This window comes from Alligator mississippiensis, chromosome 2, assembly GCF_030867095.1.
Source record: "Alligator mississippiensis isolate rAllMis1 chromosome 2, rAllMis1, whole genome shotgun sequence".
Classification (NCBI taxonomy): Eukaryota; Metazoa; Chordata; order Crocodylia; family Alligatoridae; genus Alligator; species Alligator mississippiensis.
Genome location: NC_081825.1, coordinates 298,111,078 through 298,130,376, shown reverse-complemented (window position 1 = coordinate 298,130,376; position 19,299 = coordinate 298,111,078). Strand labels below are relative to the sequence as shown.

The 19,299-nt window shown below is 44.6% G+C and overlaps 1 protein-coding gene across 2 annotated transcripts in view; it reads left to right on the top strand.

Moving 5' to 3' along the window:
- The window catches only part of SOS2 (SOS Ras/Rho guanine nucleotide exchange factor 2), a 75,015-nt gene that overhangs the window by 44,198 nt on the left and 11,518 nt on the right, over positions 1–19,299 (top strand). For both annotated transcript variants that reach the window (XM_059723382.1, XM_059723381.1), the window contains exons 11-18: positions 5,309–5,390; positions 8,331–8,453; positions 10,821–10,924; positions 12,621–12,843; positions 14,259–14,378; positions 15,797–15,959; positions 17,278–17,395; positions 18,477–18,649. In XM_059723382.1, the coding sequence (XP_059579365.1) occupies positions 5,309–5,390; positions 8,331–8,453; positions 10,821–10,924; positions 12,621–12,843; positions 14,259–14,378; positions 15,797–15,959; positions 17,278–17,395; positions 18,477–18,649 (1,106 nt within the window). The remainder of the gene's footprint in view (positions 1–5,308; positions 5,391–8,330; positions 8,454–10,820; positions 10,925–12,620; positions 12,844–14,258; positions 14,379–15,796; positions 15,960–17,277; positions 17,396–18,476; positions 18,650–19,299) is intronic.

Sequence of the window (19,299 nt, the reverse complement as noted above, 5' to 3'; positions counted from 1 at the left end):
TGTGAACTGCTGAGTGTCCTTCAGTTCAGAGGGCTACAAATAAGACGGGTGTCCTCATGTTTTGGAACAGGGACTTGACATTTCAGCAGCGAAACCCTCTTGGCTTCAAGGGTGTGCCGTCTGCCACCTCATTCAAAAGCGCCCTAACTTCTCAAATTATGAGCCTCAGGAAAAACCACCATTTGCACTTCCTCTGTAGAGTCATAGCTGAATTGAGCAGGTTCTGCCAAGGTTGCTGCGTCAGTGGGGAAACGGGAACTGAGAACAAGAAGACTGCTATACCTTGATGCCCTATCTACTGCGTCCAGGAAGCAAGGAGGAAGAAGTTGCTGGACTGAAATGCACAAGGGTTGGGGGACGGGAACACAAGTGGGATTGGGGTGGGGGTACGGAACGGGACATCAGTGTGAGGGGATTGGAAGAGGAGCATAGGACATGGCCAGGTGGAGGGATAGGGGCAGGAGAGATCTGGCTTGGGCAGGACGCAGAGGCAAAAGTACTTGTAACAAATCAACAGTAGTCCCTCCAAATTGGATTAGGCCCAGGATTCCTGGGTCTCAGTGCCCCTTGGTGTCAGCAAACAGCTCAGAAACCCAGTGGCAGAATGTGGGCCTCATCTTCCTCTAGCGATGCTCACAGAAGGGAATCGTCTCCGACAACTGCCAGTTACTGTTAGATGACCTGGCAGTAGCCCGGAGGCCCCTGGTTTGCATAGAAAGGCTCTAACCAGATAAAATCATGTGGGGCATCAATAAGATGGGAGCAGGTCTTTTCACTTTGCTTTTTTAAAAGCTAGGAAATTACACCTGTAAATTGCATTAACAGAACATGGAGCTGACAAGTCAAGTAGCTACATTCACTCACAGTGTCAGGATTAAGACTGGCTTTAGGTGAAACCTTAATTAGAACCCGTGTGCTTATTTCAGTGGTCCTCAACCCTTTCAAAGTCAGGACACTCCCCAAAACACTTAAAAATGTGGCAGCATCTCCGGTTGAGAACCACAGTTGTGCTCTCAGTTTCTCTCCGTGGTTCTCAGCCAGGGTGATTCATGCTTTTCCCTGTATTAGGATTATCTGATGAACCTAAAACAGATGGGAGCAGAGGCACAAATAACGAGTTTTGTGCTCTGGGCAAAACTTCCCCGTGCCCCTGGGGGGGGGGAAGAAAGGTGCTTGTACCTGTGCAGAGTGCCCTGCACTTGGCTTCTCTGGCCAGGCGAGTTACTCTAACCCAGCTTGGATCCTCCAGCCAGGAATTGCAAAGGGCTGCAGTTGAAGTGCATGCTTTTGCCATAGCGCTTCCTGATCTGACTCCACATGCTTGTCCCAAGAATAGAGGGTGCAGAACAGTCCCACCTGCTTGGCACGCCTCTGTTTCTGTCTAGAGCATGTGGGGTCAGACCAAGAAGGTGTCTGGGAAGAGCACAGGCTCCAGACACAGCTGCAGGGCAGATCCACCTAGCTGTGGCGGCACCTGCACTCAGCATGCCTGAAAGGGGCTTATGGCACCCTGGTTGAGAATCAGGACCATATGTGTTGATCCTGTGATTAATCCAGAGGCCGTTGTCTTTCTAGTGTGACTGGCCTAGTTGCAGCCAGGAAAGTTTAGGTTGGATATTAGGGAAAACTTTGTCACTAGGAGGGTGGTGAAGCACTGGAATGGGTTACCTAGAGAGGTGGTGGTATCTCCATCCTTGGGGGGGTTTATTGCCCCACTCAACAAAGCCCTGGATGGGATGATCTCGTTGGGGCTGGTCCTGCTTGGAGCAGGGGGTTGGGCTAAATGTGACCTCCTGAGGTCCCTTCCAACCCTTTTTTCTGTGATTCTGTGACTCTGCTTTGGCAGTGAATCCAGGTGGTTTATCATCTTTAGGATGCCTTCAGTTGGAGGGAATTTCAGAAACAGAAATGAAGTCATTGGTTAATACTGTACAGGAGAATTTCAAAAGCTAAGGAAAACTATCATTTCCAGTGCTACAGAGGAAGGAAAATGCCATTATCCATTCCCCTGCCTTAAGGAGAAAATATTCCTTCCTGTCTCTAGATTTGGAGATTTGTGTGAGCCTGAGCAGAAGAGTAAGCCCCTCTAGCAGGGAACTTTTGGGTCTTCCAGGTACCAGCAGGACCATGTCAATTGAATGCTGCCCTGGAGAACTGGATTCTCTCTTTATTCCTCCGACTTCCTATGTAACATTGAGAAAATCACTTAAATCAGACATTCACAGATGTCTGCTAGCTGTTTGTTCCTCATTTTCTGCAGAGTCCATTTATCACACTTATGTTTTGAGTTGCATATATGCTGTGAATATAACACCTACAAATGAAGTCTATGAAAATCATGCCTTGAACACAGTGCTATGAAAATCTACTCGTATTTTAAAAAGTCAGATCATGGGCAGCACAAATTAGGTATCCCATATTAGCTTCTGCTTTTGACATTAATGCATCTCCATTCACCATCTTTAAAATGCTACCTCATCTCGCTGAGCTATTAGGAAGAAAGTCCATTACAGTAAACTGTTCAAGTGCTGCAGTGATAATTTCCTCATGGGCTTTTTCCGTGTGCTTCATTTTTCTTCAGAGCAGGTTCAAATGGTGTGTAGCAAACAGCACATTAATTGGATGAGGAAAAACAGAATATTAAATAGTTGCATATTCAGTGAGCGCCATCCAGCATTGGCAAGGAGGCATGGGGTCCTGTGCAAAATTAGTACATGACCTTGGCTGCGTCATAAACAGGGATCTGGGTATTCCATTTCCCACTGAGAAAAACACAGATTTCCCCTTTTACCCCCCCAAAAACTGCAGATTTTTCATTTTAATGGAGAAACATGTGGATTTTTCAGTTTTGCAAACAGCTGTCTGCAGGCTGGCAGAGCTCCAGCCTGCGAGGGGTGGAGGAAGTGGAAGGAGGGCGATCTAGCAGGGGTGCCATGTGCATGTGCACGTTCACACATACACATGGCTGCCAGGCAGCCTGGAGAGGAGCTCCTGCAGATAAGTCTGTGGCGGTTGCAGATTGAGGACCCCGAAGGGAGGGAGGGAGTTGGGCTGGGGCTGCTGTCCAGCCAAGCGGTGTGTGGGGCTTAGGGCCTGGGGCTTGAATGTGCAGCCACCAGGCCCCAGGGGGGAGAAGGACGGGGCCACAGGCAGCTCATCCGGAGGGCAGGGAGGGTGGGCCAGCTCCCCGCTGCTGCATGTGCTCCCAGGGATGGCAGGGGGGACCCATGCCCCCCCAGATCTGTGCACAGGTCAGGGGCAGGTGTGGGCTGCCTGCAGTGGGCTCATACTTCCCACCCTGCTGCCCTCCCCCAGGGCCTCCGTGGCCCAGTGGGTGAGACCCAGCACGGCAGACCGGATCGGGTCCACGTGGGAAAGCTCCTTACCACTGTGAGCTCCACGCTGCCCTAGCAAGGCATCTCCTGCCCACCTGGCAGCAGTGGGGGTGGCAGCATGGGGTTGTGCCCCCTTGCTGCTGCAGGGCAGGCACGGAGCGCGTCACCAGGGCAGCACGGAGCTCACAGTTGCAAGGAGCTTCCCTGCCCAGCTCTGCTCTGCCCTGCCCTGCCGCCCTGGGTCACATCCACTGGGCTGTGGAGGCCCTGATGGAGGGCAGGGAGCCTGAGCCCGCATCCACCCCCACCCTGCTAACGGATCTGGGGGGCATGGGTCCACCTTGCCCCCCTGCCCCGGGAATGCGTGCAGCATTGGGGAGCTGGCCCCACCCCCTGCCTGATCCCGCAGCAGGCAGCCTGCACCTGCTCCCACCCCACATGCTCCGCTCCAGCCGTGCCGCTCATAGGGGAGGGGAAGCCAGGCTCCGTGCTCCACTACACCACAGCAGCCAGGGTTCAGTTGCTGTGAGGGGCAGGGGGATGCGAACCCAGGTCCCTGGCCCCGTAGCCCTGGCAGCTAGAAGTCCCCTCTGGCAGACCTGTGGGTGGGGGCAAGGTGCACCAGCAGAGGTGGTAAGTGAGGGGCACCAGAAGGGCTTGGGGGAAGCTGTTGGAGGGGGGGAGTGAGGGACATGGATCTGCGTTCTGAGAGACAAGGAGGCAGGGAGAGCTCTGATTTTCCATGATAAACCCAAAATCAAATACCTAAATTTATACAGTTTTTAGAATTTACTTTATTATATTGATTGAGGCACTGGTAGCCTTCCAAATTGCTTTAAAAAGGTAAATATATCAATAAAACATGTTCAATTGATACCTATATACAGTATATAGTGGTGTGTCATTTTAATCACAGATTTTGGGGGTTTTATCAGAGAATTTGCTATTTTTTTTTATTATTATTATTTATTTTTTTACCAGGGAAAACTAGGGTCCCTGGTGATAAACAGTAGAACAGATTCCACAACTTTTCAGGGCAATCTCCATCATTAGAAGACTTGAAGTGTAGGTTGGACAAACACTTGGTTGGGATGGTTTAGATGAGGATGGTTGATCCTGCTGTGAACAGGGGGCATTGGACTAGAACAGAGGTGCTCAGATCCTGCCCTACAGAACAATGTCATCATGTCCACAGGGCTCACCACAAATTTGGTGGCAGGGGAGCGACAGCAGCATTTAATTGCTGCTTTCCTGCTGCCAATTTTTCGTTCCCTGTGGGCAGTCCTGTGGGTCGAGTAACGTGGCCCTGGACACAGTCAGATTGTGTGTGCGGGTTCAGGCTGGCGTATGGCCATATCCAGTCACAGGATGACTTTCTGAGTTCCCTTCCAAGCTCTATTCTTCTATGCTTCTATAAAGAAATTGCACAAAAGGGCTGAATTCAGATATCATAAGTCAGGGGTGACCAACCTATGGCACAAATGGGACAGGCAGCCTTTTATGTGCAGTACCCAACAGATCAGAGAGGGAACGGGCAGCACAGCAGCTGGTAAGGAAGGAAGGAGAAAGCAGAGCAGGAGACTGGGCAGAGGAAGGGGATTAGAGTGGACCTTGGGGAGGACATGGGCACTTGCGGCACACCTGTCAAACAGGTTGGCCCTCACTGGTGACCTTAATTTTGGAACTTCCTAAATTTGAATGCTTGACTTCACAACCTCTTGCCACTAGCATGCCATTTCTTTTAATACAGATAAAAAAGGCATTTGATGCAACTGCATCTGAATCATGCTATACAATTGTTAAAGTATAAAGTAATTCTGATTTATTGCCATTAAACACTCCTACTTGTTTTTAAATGTCTTATTCCAGCATAATTTTACAGAGTCGAGATTTGTGTGCATTACAGTTTGATTTTTAATAAGAGTCAAAATCATTCAATAGCATTCTTTTGTTTTCTTGCTTTGCTTTTACAGATCCAAATTTTGTACGCACTTTCCTGACCACATACCGCTCCTTTTGTAAGCCCCAAGAACTGTTAAGTTTGTTGATTGAAAGGTAAGCAGAAAACTTTTTGTTCTGGGGTGTTGCATTTTAGTCTACCTGCTGTTTTTCACCTGATGTTTTGAAAACAATGTGATGGCGCGTTTTGGTCTGGCTAGTGTACCAGATATTCATGGTTTTTCAAGTTTCCCTATATTTGTAAAACACAGCTGTTTTTGTTTTGTTTTGTTTTGTTTTTCTTTTCTTTTTTGTGTTTTTCTTAAACAGTGAAAGTTTAACACTGGCTCCTTCTCTCCAAATTATTATATTAAGTATAAGTTAACCAATTCCAAATTTTAGGCTATAGCTGTACTAATAAAGTACACTGAGTTAATGAAGGCTGGTATTTTTCTTTCATATGACAAAAATGGGGTGCATAACTTGTTCTTTGCGCATTTTGGTGTTTTTGTCAATTTGGGAGCTCTTGGCCATCAGCAGCATTACCAGGGATCACTACATGGAAGCAGCTGTCGTCGATCCCCAAGGCTGGTGTAATAGCAGGGCATACTCCAGAACATAGCCCAGCCCATTGCCCCATGAGTATACCCGTTTGGGTACACTTGCACTCTTTCATCCACTACCAAAGGATGTCTTGGGCATGTGTGTTGGGTGCATGCTAGGCATGAGTCCTTAATTTGAAAGACTTTAGTCTGACCATAGTTTCAGATCCTGGCAGAGCTGGCTGAGCTTTAGCTTCACAAAAAGTAACATGAGGATCATACAGTGTGTATGTGTTTTGGAGAACTTGAAGGGGGTGGATATATTTTCTTCATAAATATTAAAGGACTCTGGTATTTTCATAAGAAGGAGCTGACAACGTGGATAAAGAGAGGTGGTGGAATCTCCATCCTTTAAGGTTTTTAATGCCCTGCTCAACAAAGCCCTGCTCAACAATGTCCTACTTGAGGCTGGTCCTGCTTTGAGCAGGAGGTTGGACTAGATGTGACCTCCTGAGGTCCCTTCCAGCCCTCATTTTCTATGATTCTATAAAACAATTCTTCCATTTTCACGTTAAGCCACTTGTCATGCAGCTGCTGCCTACCTCTATTCCAGTGTTGCAAAGTAGTCTGATGTGTAACTTTGTGAATCCCACTGGTGCCCTTGAACTGGAAGTCACTATATTCATGACAGTGACTGTATCACATGTTAATAGCTTTACTAGTGATAACAAGCACAGGGCTATAGCACTCCCATTATGGGCCACTTGTTATAGCTACAGTTCAAAGAAGGAGCTTTTGGTCTGAAACATCATGTTTTTTATAAGCTTGAAAATGTTGGGGGTAGAGTTTTAATTTGATTTGATTGGCTTTTTTTAAATGTATTTGACTGGTGGGGAGGGAGAAGAAAACAAATATGACAGAACAAGAGGTGTGCATATCACTCCCTGACCATTGTGCCTATGTCTTATCCCACTCTCTCCTTACCTTTATAGTTGCATAGTTGGTAGGGTCGGAAGGGACCTGAGCAGATCATCAAGTCCGGCCCCCTGCCATGGGCAGGAAAGAATACTGGGGTCAAACGACCCCGGCAAGGTGTGTGTCTAGCCTCCTTTTAAAGACCCCCAGGGTAGGAGTGAGCACCACTTCCCTTGGAAGTTGGTTTCAGATCCTAGATGCCCTGACTGTGAAGTAGTGCCTCCTGTTAGCTAGCCTGATATCTTGCTGTCCTAGTGGTAAGCGTTGGGGTCATGGATCATGTCACCCAATGCACATGTAGATCACTGAACCCAGTGGTGCTCCAGTCTGAAGTCCCTTGTACTCTACTAAACAGTAATAGCAAAACTGACTGGTTTTTAATTATGTAGCTCTGTACACAAACACAAGGATTTTCTAGCTGTAAAAGATATGGTCCTTGTCACCAGCAGCTTGCAATCTAACAGTGCTAGACTCAAAACTTCTTGAGTAATAAACATTTGTAGTGAAATCAGTAGTGTAATTACTCATGGATTTAAGGAAGACCTTGGAGGGATGCTGGTGAAAAAGAGATGCTTATTTAAAGTGAAGGGGGTCAGGAGTAATCCATGAAGAAAGTGGGGGGAAGAGAATAAGAAAAAAATGAGGTTTAGATGTGGGTAGGGTTTTATAGGACTCTGAAGATAATCGAGGAGATGGATCATAGTTAGGAATCGGAGGAGGGGGGAAAAATAAAGTTGAAAAAGAGCAGTAATGCAGTCCTTAACTTTGTATTACATAACCAAAGGTGTGGACTTCCAGATAGCCGGGTAGTGAATCAGATGGGATTAAGGCTGTATGTACTTGCCTCTGATCTGTACTGGCTAAATCAGCTACCGCTACACTGTGTGCGCTGCCTGCTGCTGCCATGCTGTTTGTCTTCCCCTATTGTCACAGTCCAACTACAGCCAGTGACAGCAGATTCAAAGCTGTAAGGTGCTGAGTTAGAGTGTAAAAGCTGCTGTTATAGGCAGCTGCTGCAGGACATGGCTTTTTCTGTTCTGATTCGATCACAGCATGAGTGCTGCGTTTCCCAATAACGTACAGCAGTTCTCTCTATTGGACCAGTGCATGCCACAGTTCCCGTGTTGTCATGACTCGTTTGTGAGCAGCACCTCTCCTGAACCAGACGAAGCCAAATGTCACTGAGGTAGATGCACTAAACGATGAGGCTGGAATTAAGTTAATACAGATGGTTTCTTCATTTATTCAGGATCTTTCAATATTAACTGTTTATACTTGATTTTCATTTTAAATGGCTTGTGGTAGCAAGGTGGTGTTGGGTTATTTGACCCCAGCAGTCTGCCCTGCCCAGAGCAGGGGGCTGGACCCAAGGATCTCATGAGGTCCCTTCCAGCTCTAAATTTCTGTGAATCTGAATATTTCAGCTACGGCTGTGTACAAACATTTCTAAGAATAGGTCCTCTTGCCTTAATTCATGAATCATTCCATGTGTTAATTCATTAATCATTGCCATTGGTTTTTATGTTGAATGTATTTGCAGGTTTGAAATCCCAGAGCCTGAGCCTACTGAAGCAGACAAACTGGCTATCGAGAAAGGAGAGCAGCCCATCAGTGCAGATCTGAAAAGATTTCGAAAGGAATATGTCCAGCCAGTACAACTCAGGTTTGGATGTTTTCGTATTTTCTTTGGACAGACTTTAACTTAAGTGTTATTCTGAGGTTGAGGAAATCAGATTCCCTTGAGACTGGTGTCAAATGAATGGTCCCAAATTATGTTCTCATTAGTCATTTGCGATTTTGTGAACAAGGCATGGCAGGCGAGTAATCAAGGGAGGGCTGCCTTAGAGATTTTGCTGGGCAGGAGCCATATGGCTGCCCAGGGGGATGTGACAGCTGCCCCTGGGGGCTCCATCCTGTTACACCAGTAACCCTATTTCCTCACACTGTTCCCTTCTCTTGTTCTCGCTGTTCAGCAGTCTGTAGAGAAGGTGAATGTGAGACCTATTGGAACAGGGAAACTAATAGAGAACTAATAGGGGTTGTGATTGAACCCAGATCGTGATGTCCAGACCACTTCTGTTGCAGGCATCTCAGCGTATCAACCCTTCGTAAACTGATCAAGCTGTGTCTTTAAAACTAGTTAGTTTCTTCCCCCCTTTACTCCCTGACTTGGAGGCTGTCTCAGAACCTCGATGCTCTTGACCGTCTTCTGATTTCCAATATAAATGTAATCATGGGCAATTGATATCAGTTTGATCTTGTGCCAGCCTTGTTCTTTTGCTTGCATAGCTCATTTCCCTCCCTGGTGTTTGCACCCGATTGAGAGAATAATCATATTCTTGCTTGGTGTTCATTTGGCCAAGCTGAGGAAGCCGAGTTCTCTTAGCCACCTCTTGTAAAATAGGCTTTCCATTTCTCTGGAGCTCTCTGATCATCCTCAGAGCTTTTTGCTGCCTGGAATGTGCGTGGTGTTCTTGAAGAAGCCTTACTAAGACCTTATACAACGCTATTAGCCCTATTTGCCTCTTGCCACAGTACCTTGCCTTGGATCACATTCCCCTTTTTTCACAGCATACGTAGCATGACCAAGTTATACTGTGTCTGTCCTGTATCCTAGAGCAGTGGTTTTCAACCTGTGGTCTGTGGACCCCTAGGGGTCCACAGACTGTGTTAAGGTGTCCATGAAAGATGACTACAATCAATCAAAAGTATGTGAACACTCTCACTTGCCATTCAAAGGGGTCTGTGCCTCCATTTGAAATTTTTTAGGGGGCTGCAAATGAAAAAGTTGAAAGTCATTGACCTAGATGTTCATTCTCACACTCTCACTCCCCCCCCCCAATCTATGTATGTATATATCTGGGTTTTTTTAGACCTCTTGTCAGCCCTCCATGCATCTCACCCCCAGGTTGCACTACTAATGCCATCACTCCAGGCTCCTGCTATCGTGTAGGGAGCCTGTTTTGACACGCTGGAATAAATTGAGTTGGCTGGAGCACAGAAATTGCTGCACTCCGGCAGCCTTCCGCGTCACGTGCATCGGTGCCTCCATGCTGAAAAAATGGCGGCAGGGCACTTTGAACTAAAACATGTTCAGTGAGCTTTGGTTCAAAGCACCCCGTGCCATCTTTCAGTGTGGGGATGCTGATGCACAACTTGGGGGCGCTTTTAATTAGCACAGCTCGCTAATTAAAGCACCCGGTGCTGCATCCCAGAGCACATGTAAAAATGCCCTTAAAGAATGTTTAGTAGTCTCAGCTAATGCAGAATGTTCAGTTTTCTTTTCTGGACTGACTTGGAACAGATTATATCTGTGTCACGTGAAGTGCTGCCTGCTTTGGATTCGATTCAAGGTATTCTAATGCATCTAAATGCAGTGAGAGAGAGTAGCTCAGATTATATTGCTTGAAGGAGAGAAATAAATTGCATTATTCTTTTCCATCTCAAAAGTCACTGTCATGTGATCAACTATTCAATCAATTATTTTAATACTTACTATTTAAGAAAATATAGAGAAAAGGCAAGTGAAAATTGTGGGCTTTTTCGGGGTGGCAGGGGAGAATTGGATCTTGTCCCGCTTTTCTTACCTTTTTTGTAAATAAAAGGATGCAGTGACAATATGGTTAGAAAATTTTATAACAGCATAACTTGATAACCAGCTTTTGAAAGAAAAGTCCAAATAAAAATAACAATTCTTTTACTTAAACTGCTTATAAGAACATTGTTTTGATTTTTTTTCCCCCCTTTATAGTTTTCTTTTTTCATTTCTCTGTAGCACTCTAGCATTCATGGTTTTGGGGTTTTAAATCCTGAAAATTACAGTCTTAACATTGAGACCAGTCAAAGACAAGGCTTCCTCCAAAGTTGTAGCCACCCCATTGTGCATATGCATTATGATTAGTCTTTTATTACATAATTGCATGCAGCTTTTGCAGGACCCAGGGTTCATTCAGCTTGCAGGTGAGATGTAGTTGGGGGTTCAAAAACACTAAAGGTGATTTCCTCCCTCTCCCCCCACCCTGTTTTTCAGGATATTAAATGTTTTTCGACACTGGGTAGAACATCATTTTTATGACTTTGAACGAGATCTGGAGTTGCTTGACAGACTGGAGACATTTATTTCAAGTGTAAGAGGTATAGTATCATTATAATTTGCTTGCTTGCATGTTTGCTTGTTTTACTTTCTTTTATATTCTGGGTGCTTAATCCTGCCAGTTTTTTTTTTATTTGTAACAGCTCACATGAGCACATCAATCTCGCAGCATAAATGTTAGCACAGTTGAGCCCGAGGCTTGACTTGTTATCAGCAAATAACTTCTAACTGTATTGCATTATTTTATCAAAGCTTATCTAGCTTCTATAAATATTTGATGTCAACATTTGCTGGAGCCCATATGGCTCTTCTAGAATTCAGAACCACTTCCTCTTTCACACTGAGTTCCTGGAGAATTAGCTTCATCAAAATTGTATATTGATATTAACTTCTCCTTGTTGCAGTCCTTTCCAATTTTACTACCTCAGTTTTGAAGATCACGCCTTCCAGGAGAGGAGGTCTGAATAACATCCACTGGACTCAGTGTTATTTCCTATGGAGCTGTTTACAGAGCACTTAAATAACCTTCCCTAAAGACTAGCAGACTTCCTTTGTAGTCTGGTTGGAGAATAACAAAAATGGCAGTTGAAGCTACACTGCTGATGCTAGAGACCGTATTTAGATTACCAAAGTAGGCATCCAGCAGTACATTTCTGAGTCACTAATTTATAAATGAGCAATTCATCCCCAGCTGGTTGACACAGTCACAACATGAGATGTTGCTGATAAAGACTTGGTTTTATCCAGCCCCTTGCAAGAGGTTTGACTTGGACTCCCTAGAATACCCAGTCACTTCATGTACTGTAACTTTATCAAGCAAGGGGAGATCATTCAAAGATAAATGTTATGGATTTCTGTTCCTCAGGTCTTTTCAAACAAATATGAACTTTCACAATCCAGTGTAAAGTTGTTACTTGAACTGCAAACAGTAAACTCTAATAAGGTGCGACTTAGTGAAGAACCCAGCAAAAGCCAATGCTGGACTTTGGGTAGAAGAGAATGCATCTAAAAAAATGAGGAACCAAGAGATCTAGGTGATTCAACTATGTAAAAAGTCAACCAGACTCCAAATAGCTGCATAACAGTTAGACCTTTAGAGGATTTCCAACAGTTTTTTGATTGGACTCTGCCCATCTGCCTCCTGTCTCTGTCCAACCACTTTCCTTCCACTTTGCTCAGCCTCTTTACTTCAGCTTCATTCCACGCCTGGCCCTTGACTCCCTTCTCCTCACCCCTCTTCCCTTCACTTCCCCCCACCTCCCCCCATTTAGCTGATCTTCTCCAGGTTAGCCTGAAGCCTGGCAGAAGTTAGGGCAGGGAGCTGTTTAGTCTCTAAGGTGCCATCCTGCCCTATTTTCTGCCTGTGTAGGTTGTAAATTCTTCAGGGCAGGGGTGGACTATTATTCTTGGAGGCATTTGGAGAGCACAAAGATGTCACACTCTTGGTTGCCCCTAAGGCCCTGCTAGAATAAGCATGAAAAATTCACCCCCAGAATGAGCACCATGCCTGTGTTTGCAGGCACAAATGCAGATAATTGTAGGAGCTATGGGGCATGTTTTCAAACAAGCCTAAAACGTGATTTATAACAGGTTTAGGTACATTTTAGTCCTATCCAAAAGTAGTGATTGCCGACCTCATTTCATAGCAGTAGCAGAAGGATACATCAGCCTGAAACCCCTTTTGAGAATCTGTCACGGCATAAATATGAATCTTGTTTGATGGTTGGTATTTTGCAGGCAAATCCATGAAGAAGTGGGTGGAATCCATTGCTAAAATTATAAAGAGAAAAAAAATTGCTCAAGCAGATGGAATTAGTCATAATATTACCTTTGAGAGCCCACTGCCACCAATTGAATGGCATATTTGCCACGTTGGACAGCCTGAGATGTTTGACCTCATGACACTTCACCCCATAGAAATAGCTCGGCAGCTGACACTTCTAGAATTTGATCTCTACAGGTGAGTGTTCAAATAATGCATGTTCCATAACTAACTTTGTGTTGGTCCCATATAGCTCACTATTTGAAGGGCTTGAAGATGCAAATTTCCTTTTCTTTACTAGAGAGAGCTACCAGAATATGGTGATCTAAAGTACTTTACTTGTATATAGGTGGAGGGGTGGGGAGTAGATAATTTGTTTAGTCACACTCCAAAGGTTTAACTGGCTATGATAATTCAATCTGGAAATTGTATTTACTAAACGGCAGTCATTTTATCATAGCTACCCCACAGCTTTCCCTTCCTTTGGAAGGGAAACATTTAAACAAAGGTGTCAGAATTGCTTGGGCCCCTGGACTGGTTCCAGGCTGCAGGGCTCCTCACAGGCCAGATTTGAACTCATCTCCGGTGGTGGGGTGAGTAATGATGATGTTAACCCCTATGTGGGCCTGAGCTGCTGGGTCAGCTCAGGCACCTTCAGAGGTTAACAACACTATCGTCTGCCCTTCCACTGCTGAAACGTGTCCCCATGGGGCTCTGTACTCAGGATTTCAGCGGTGTTAACCCCCATGGCACCCTGAACTACCATGTCATCTCAGAGCCATGCGAGCTAATGCTGCTGCTGCTTCCCCACCACTGAATCCCTGGCCCTTCCAGGAGCTCCACGAGTCAGATGACATAGCTCTGGGAGCCCAGTCCAGCCTGTGGGCCACGTTTGACACGTGCATTAAGGTAATCACCTTGCTGTTCAGTTCAAAGAATCTGCTGCGAACTGAGTCTGCTCTCCTTTGCTTTTCTGATTTGCAGTGTCACATTTGGCTTGCTCTGCACGCTGGAATAGAGTATGTAGGGCGAAAAACAAAATCAGATTTACTCAGATGCATATTAAATTGCTGCCAGGACAAAATATGGATAATAAATTAAGACACTAAAATTTGTGTGTAGTCAATATTAGCCCCTGGATGGGCCAACCTTGTAGCATTTAAAGCTTAAACCAGTGTGGGAGGGGTGTTTTATAAGGCATGCTGGTTGCGTCCAAGAGGATTTTACTCCCCAAGGACCATCATAAAAGCTAAGGGTATGCGTACACAGCAAAATGAAAGCATGGTTGCAGCCTGCACTGACATCTGTACTGGCTGAATTGAGTCAGCATGGATCACAGCAGCAGTGAAGATGAAGCTTTAGCATGCGCTAGCAGACAGAGCACAGCACTTGGGATATGGTCATGGTTGCTAGCTCATGCTGCTGCCTCCATTAGTATCTGTACTGATCTGTCAGTCTCAAGGCTGCCTCGAATAACTCTCTCATGGAGGATTCTGTTGGCTTCTATTTATCAAATGTCAAGTCACATTAGGGCCAGAAATAATCTCCCCACCCAAACCTGGAACACGTGAATTAAGCTATTAAACATCCCTATGCTGCTTTTTCTTTAACAGAGCAGTGCAGCCTTCTGAACTTGTAGGGAGTGTGTGGACTAAAGAAGACAAAGAAATCAACTCTCCAAATTTGTTGAAAATGATTCGTCACACTACAAATCTTACGCTGTGGTTTGAAAAGTAAGTGCAAGGGGTGTTAGCGTAGCAGTCTTGAATCGAACTGAAGATTGGGTTTTCTGCTGTTGCCTTAAAGTTTGAATCAGCTGTCTTTCAGTAACGATGCAGGCCACGTGCTGCTGTAGGTTGCATGCGTGCTCCTTGTACCCGATGCCAGACTTTTGCCAGCAGTTTTCACCTGATCCCTGCACACACTTTAGCTATGCTTGTGAACCACATAGAGGGTTAATAAATGGCAATACAGGATGGACCACTCCAGCAGTCCCTTCCCCCCTGCCCTTAGATGCCACTGTAGCCTGTAACTTTTGCTTTAGCATCTTCCCTTCCTAGTGGTATATAGTTAACTTCTTAGGATATGTCTGCATTGCAGTCAAAGTTGTGACCTACCCCAGTAATCTCCTAACAGAGTGGAACCTGGGTTTTAGTGCAAGCCAGCACCCGAGCATTTACTCAGGATCCCAGGCAGGCTTGGAAAGCCGTGCTGGGCCCCACTGTTGTTGGTACCTGATTGGGCTGACTTAAAGCTAGCTTGGCTGTGTCTCCACAGGCTGCAGTCGCTCCTAAACATACCCTTGGAATTGACTGTATTGTATGAGCTTATATAAAATCGGGGTGATTTTTAAGGGGCATAAGGAGTTTCTTTTCTCTGTCTCTCACTCTTCATTTCCCACAGTTCCATTCTACCTACTCTCATGTACTGTTGAATGTGTGCAGGGACAAGTACTTGAAGAAAGAAGGTCCTTATCTATACAGTTGCTGGAGTTTTGAGGTGTCGCTCTGTTTGTTCCACTACCCCCACTTCCCTTCTGCTTCGGTTTCCTCTACGTTCTGCGGAGTCCCCAGCAGAGAAGGAACCGGTCCCACTTCCCCCTTTATTATCCTCAGTATGGTTCGCATGCAGATCAGATAAATGCTGCTAGCAAAGATCTCTAGTTTTAGGCAGCTGGTGTACATATACAACATAGAGGGACAACACATCTCAAAAAACTCCAGGTACTGTACAAGTAACTTGTGTATTTCTGCACAGAGGGTCTGATTGGCCTTCCATGAGACATAACCAAAACCCTTGAGTAGGCTGCTTTCCTCTTTTCAGTTGTAAATGACATATTTCAAGAAAAGCATCAAGAGTCTTTCTGTGCATATCCACCAATATTTTTTTTCTTTTCACTTCTCCATTTGAAAGTTTTTCACACTTTTCCTTTCTTAATCCAACGTGTGCAATTACACCGTCCATGCAGTTTGTCCTTGTGACTCTTGAGACAAAACCAAGGCTGTGCAAATAGAGTGCAATATCTAGAGTAATGGTATTCATTTTGACCTCTCCATTTGTTGAGACTAAAACTTAATCTCAATGCCTTTGTAAACTGTGAACCTTCTGTACCAGCATTTCCAAAATTGCTGCTTCTTTTTTTTTTAATTAGGTGCATAGTGGAAACAGAGAATTTTGAGGAGCGAGTGGCTGTGTTAAGTAGGATTATAGAGATCTTGCAAGTTTTTCAAGATTTAAATAATTTCAATGGTGTGCTGGAGATAGTCAGTGCGATGAATTCTGTGTCAGTGTACAGACTAGATCACACATTTGAGGTAAGTCTCATGCATCATACTTAAACTGACCTGCATCAAGAAGCACATACTCATTATTTAAAAGCCTAATGTGAAATGCTCACGGATAACGTTGTCATAAAAGTTCAGGTTTTTAATGGGCTGTCGAGGCATTCGCCTGTTTGCTAGCTCTGTTCCAGCCCGGTTAGTTGAATGTCACAGTCATTTTCTGGCTGCCTAGTGACTTGTGTGAAATGAGTTTGTAGCCTTAGTTCAGTTCCCTAGTGGATAGGAGGGAAGAGAACCCCGGAGCTGTGAACTTGCCACTGCAAATGCTCTGACAGCAGCTTTTCTATTGAAATGGCAGGGGTGGAGGGAGCAGTGGTACTGCAGATCTCCACAGATTGCAGCTCTTGGGTAAGCAAGTTTCAAACAGTCCAGCTCTTCATAGGTGAAAACAAATACCTTGAACTCCCTTTGGGAGGAGAAGGGTTACAGCTAGGGCACGGGGAAGACACGCTGCCACAAAGGCAGGTGATCCCTTCTTCCTTTAGTTGCTGGGACTGGAAGCTACAACCTCATTGCCACTGCTTGTCCCCTGTCCTGTACCCTCCCCTCCCCCTGCTCCCTAGCTACAGGTGATCCCAAGTGATCCCTTCTTCCTTAGTTGCTCATCTGAAGGGTTCACATACAGAATTGGACATTTACAGGCTGTGTTCCAGGCCCTTATTCAGGAAGGTGCAAGCTCGCTTTAAGGACCCTGTTTCTCAATTGGGGTGCTGTTAAGCTTATTTTTAAGCTCTCCTGTTCTGAATGTATGGCAGCATAAGCAGACTGGCAGAAGCCAGCTTTAGCAATTTTCAAGTAAAACATTTGGACTATTGGAAATTAAGCAGCACTGACTTCAAAAGGAAAAAAGTACAAGAGCTCATAGTTGCTTGGTGATATCTTTTATTGGACCAGCTCTGTAGTTGGGAGGGATTCTGGACAAGCGTTCAGGCACAAAGTGCAACGTTTTAACTAAAATTAGTCTGTAGTAAGCTGCGAGGAGATACCAATGAAACAGGACTCTTGAAATTCAGACGACAATGTGTAAAGAGATATTTTTACACGTATTGCTTCTAGATAAATAATGAGTGTGTTTAGTTTTGAAATGTGTACGAGACAAATCGGGATTATGTTTTTAACTGATGGAATAAAGCATGTGATGTAGTAGTGCAGAGGAGCCTGTAAAACATAAGCTCATATCGTGAAACCAAGTTTTTATTCGACTCTGGACGCAAGGGGTACGAGGATAACTTGTTTTTCTTAGCCGTCCCGCACAAAAGATGCACATTGTTTTTTCTGTTTTATAAATTAGGCATTACAGGAGAGAAAAAAGAAAATGTTGGATGAAGCAGTAGAACTCAGCCAAGATCACTTTAAAAAATACCTAGCTAAACTCAAGTCAATCAATCCACCCTGTGTGCCTTTCTTTGGTAAGTAGTACCACAGGGCCCGAGTTAAGGTCCTGCATACTGAATTTCTTTTCTGATTACATCTGTTGAACTTGTCTGAGGTTTTATGTGAGGGGTATCAGACTTACTTTGTGCCCTGACCCGGGTCCAGACCACAGGGCATGAGGAAGCTGCCACCACTGTCTGCCCCCTGATGCAGCTGGAGCTACTACCACCGTGCACCTTCTGCCGCAGTGGCACTTCCAGCACAGGGCATGTAGTGGGGGTCAGTGCCCGGGGAGTTAGTTGCAGTAGTGGTAGCTGGTGAAATGACCAGAGGGCAATGGGCTGTGTCAGTCTTTGCTTGTCCTTCTGCCTCCAGTTATTATTCTGCAGCAGGCCACTGCGCCCAGCCACACTGCATCGAGCAGCAGCGTGGGCTGGATCCGGCCTGTGGACTGTGTTTGACACCCCTCTTCTATGTTGTCCTCTGCCAAGGGATTGTTCTCAGCCTGCACCTCCCTCTTGGGTTCATGGGCTTGTAATGTTTGTGGGTACTTAACTCCAGCAGTATTTCCAGTTACAGGTTAGGGGTGAAAATGTTTCTGCCTTCTTTTGGCACATCTTAGGAATTTTGCATTTTCAAGAATAGTTTTGAAAAAACTACAGTAACAACTGCTACTTTTACTGAATGTTTTTACCTATTAAATATGCTAATATTCCTTGGCAATATTTTATTTAAATGTTTCATCTTTGCTTTACAAAGAAGTTATTGAGTATTACCCTACGTGTGCAAACTTCAGTTAAAGAAAATAGGATTTCTCTTAAAGTTTGAATTTCATCTCCCTTTTTGTTTTCCTTGACATCATCCCTTTACTGCATGCTGGAGATGTGATCTCTGAACTCCTGACCTCACTATAATAATATATTATTGAGGTGACATCGTACTTCTGGGCAGAAGGTACAGCCCCGTTGCTGTTGCTGGTGAATTCAGCACTGGTGCATTAAAGGAAAAAACTTCCTTGACTTCTATGCATAGAGCTCTTTTGTTGTCATTTGTCAGCAAGAATGAAAATGGGTGTTGGGCTGAAATGTGAAAATTGTCTTTTTTTTTTTTAATTAGGAATATATCTTACAAATATTTTGAAGACAGAAGAAGGGAATCCTGACTTCCTTAAAAGACAAGGGAAAGAGCTAATCAATTTTAGTAAGAGAAGAAAAGTAGCTGAAATTACAGGAGAAATTCAGCAGTATCAAAACCAGCCTTACTGTTTACGGATAGAGCCAGAAATACGGGTAATCAAAGAAGAATTGCAATATGCTTATGTTTATGAATGTGTGCTTATGTGTTACTAGGCATATAATGCAAACATGTCGTATAATCTATACTCACTGTAATTATTCTGGCTGTGGTAAGAGCAGGTGTGAGGGAGGAACCGCCTTCATAGCAGAATAACTGCAAATGATAATCAGACCTCTTCAAACATGCACAAATTCCAAATCCCTCCGTAGTTCATTGTGTTAGATTTATGACTGATTCAGTCACTACTCCGCAGCAGATACTGCTTGCTTTCGCTGTTACATTTCACAAGCACTCTGGGAATGAGTGGATGTGTTTAGTGTGGGAGGAATTAAGAATAGCTGTCAATTATAAAACACCAGAATGATATGATGACAAACCAACAGTTTGTATCGAGGAAAAACATGCCTCTGATCTAGCATCAATCCTTTGTTTTTATCCAGTGTATTTGAACCATTAAAGTGCATGCTGACAAAAACCTACTGAACAGGCTGAACACCCATAGGATGAGTTGGTTATGGATTGAAGCTAGTTAAGAATAGAAAAAATATGAGTAGGAATAAATGGTCATCTTTCAGCTCCATAAAACCTTAAAAAATAGGGCTTTTTTTAACCTGGGTTCTGCCCAAGACTATCATTTATTATA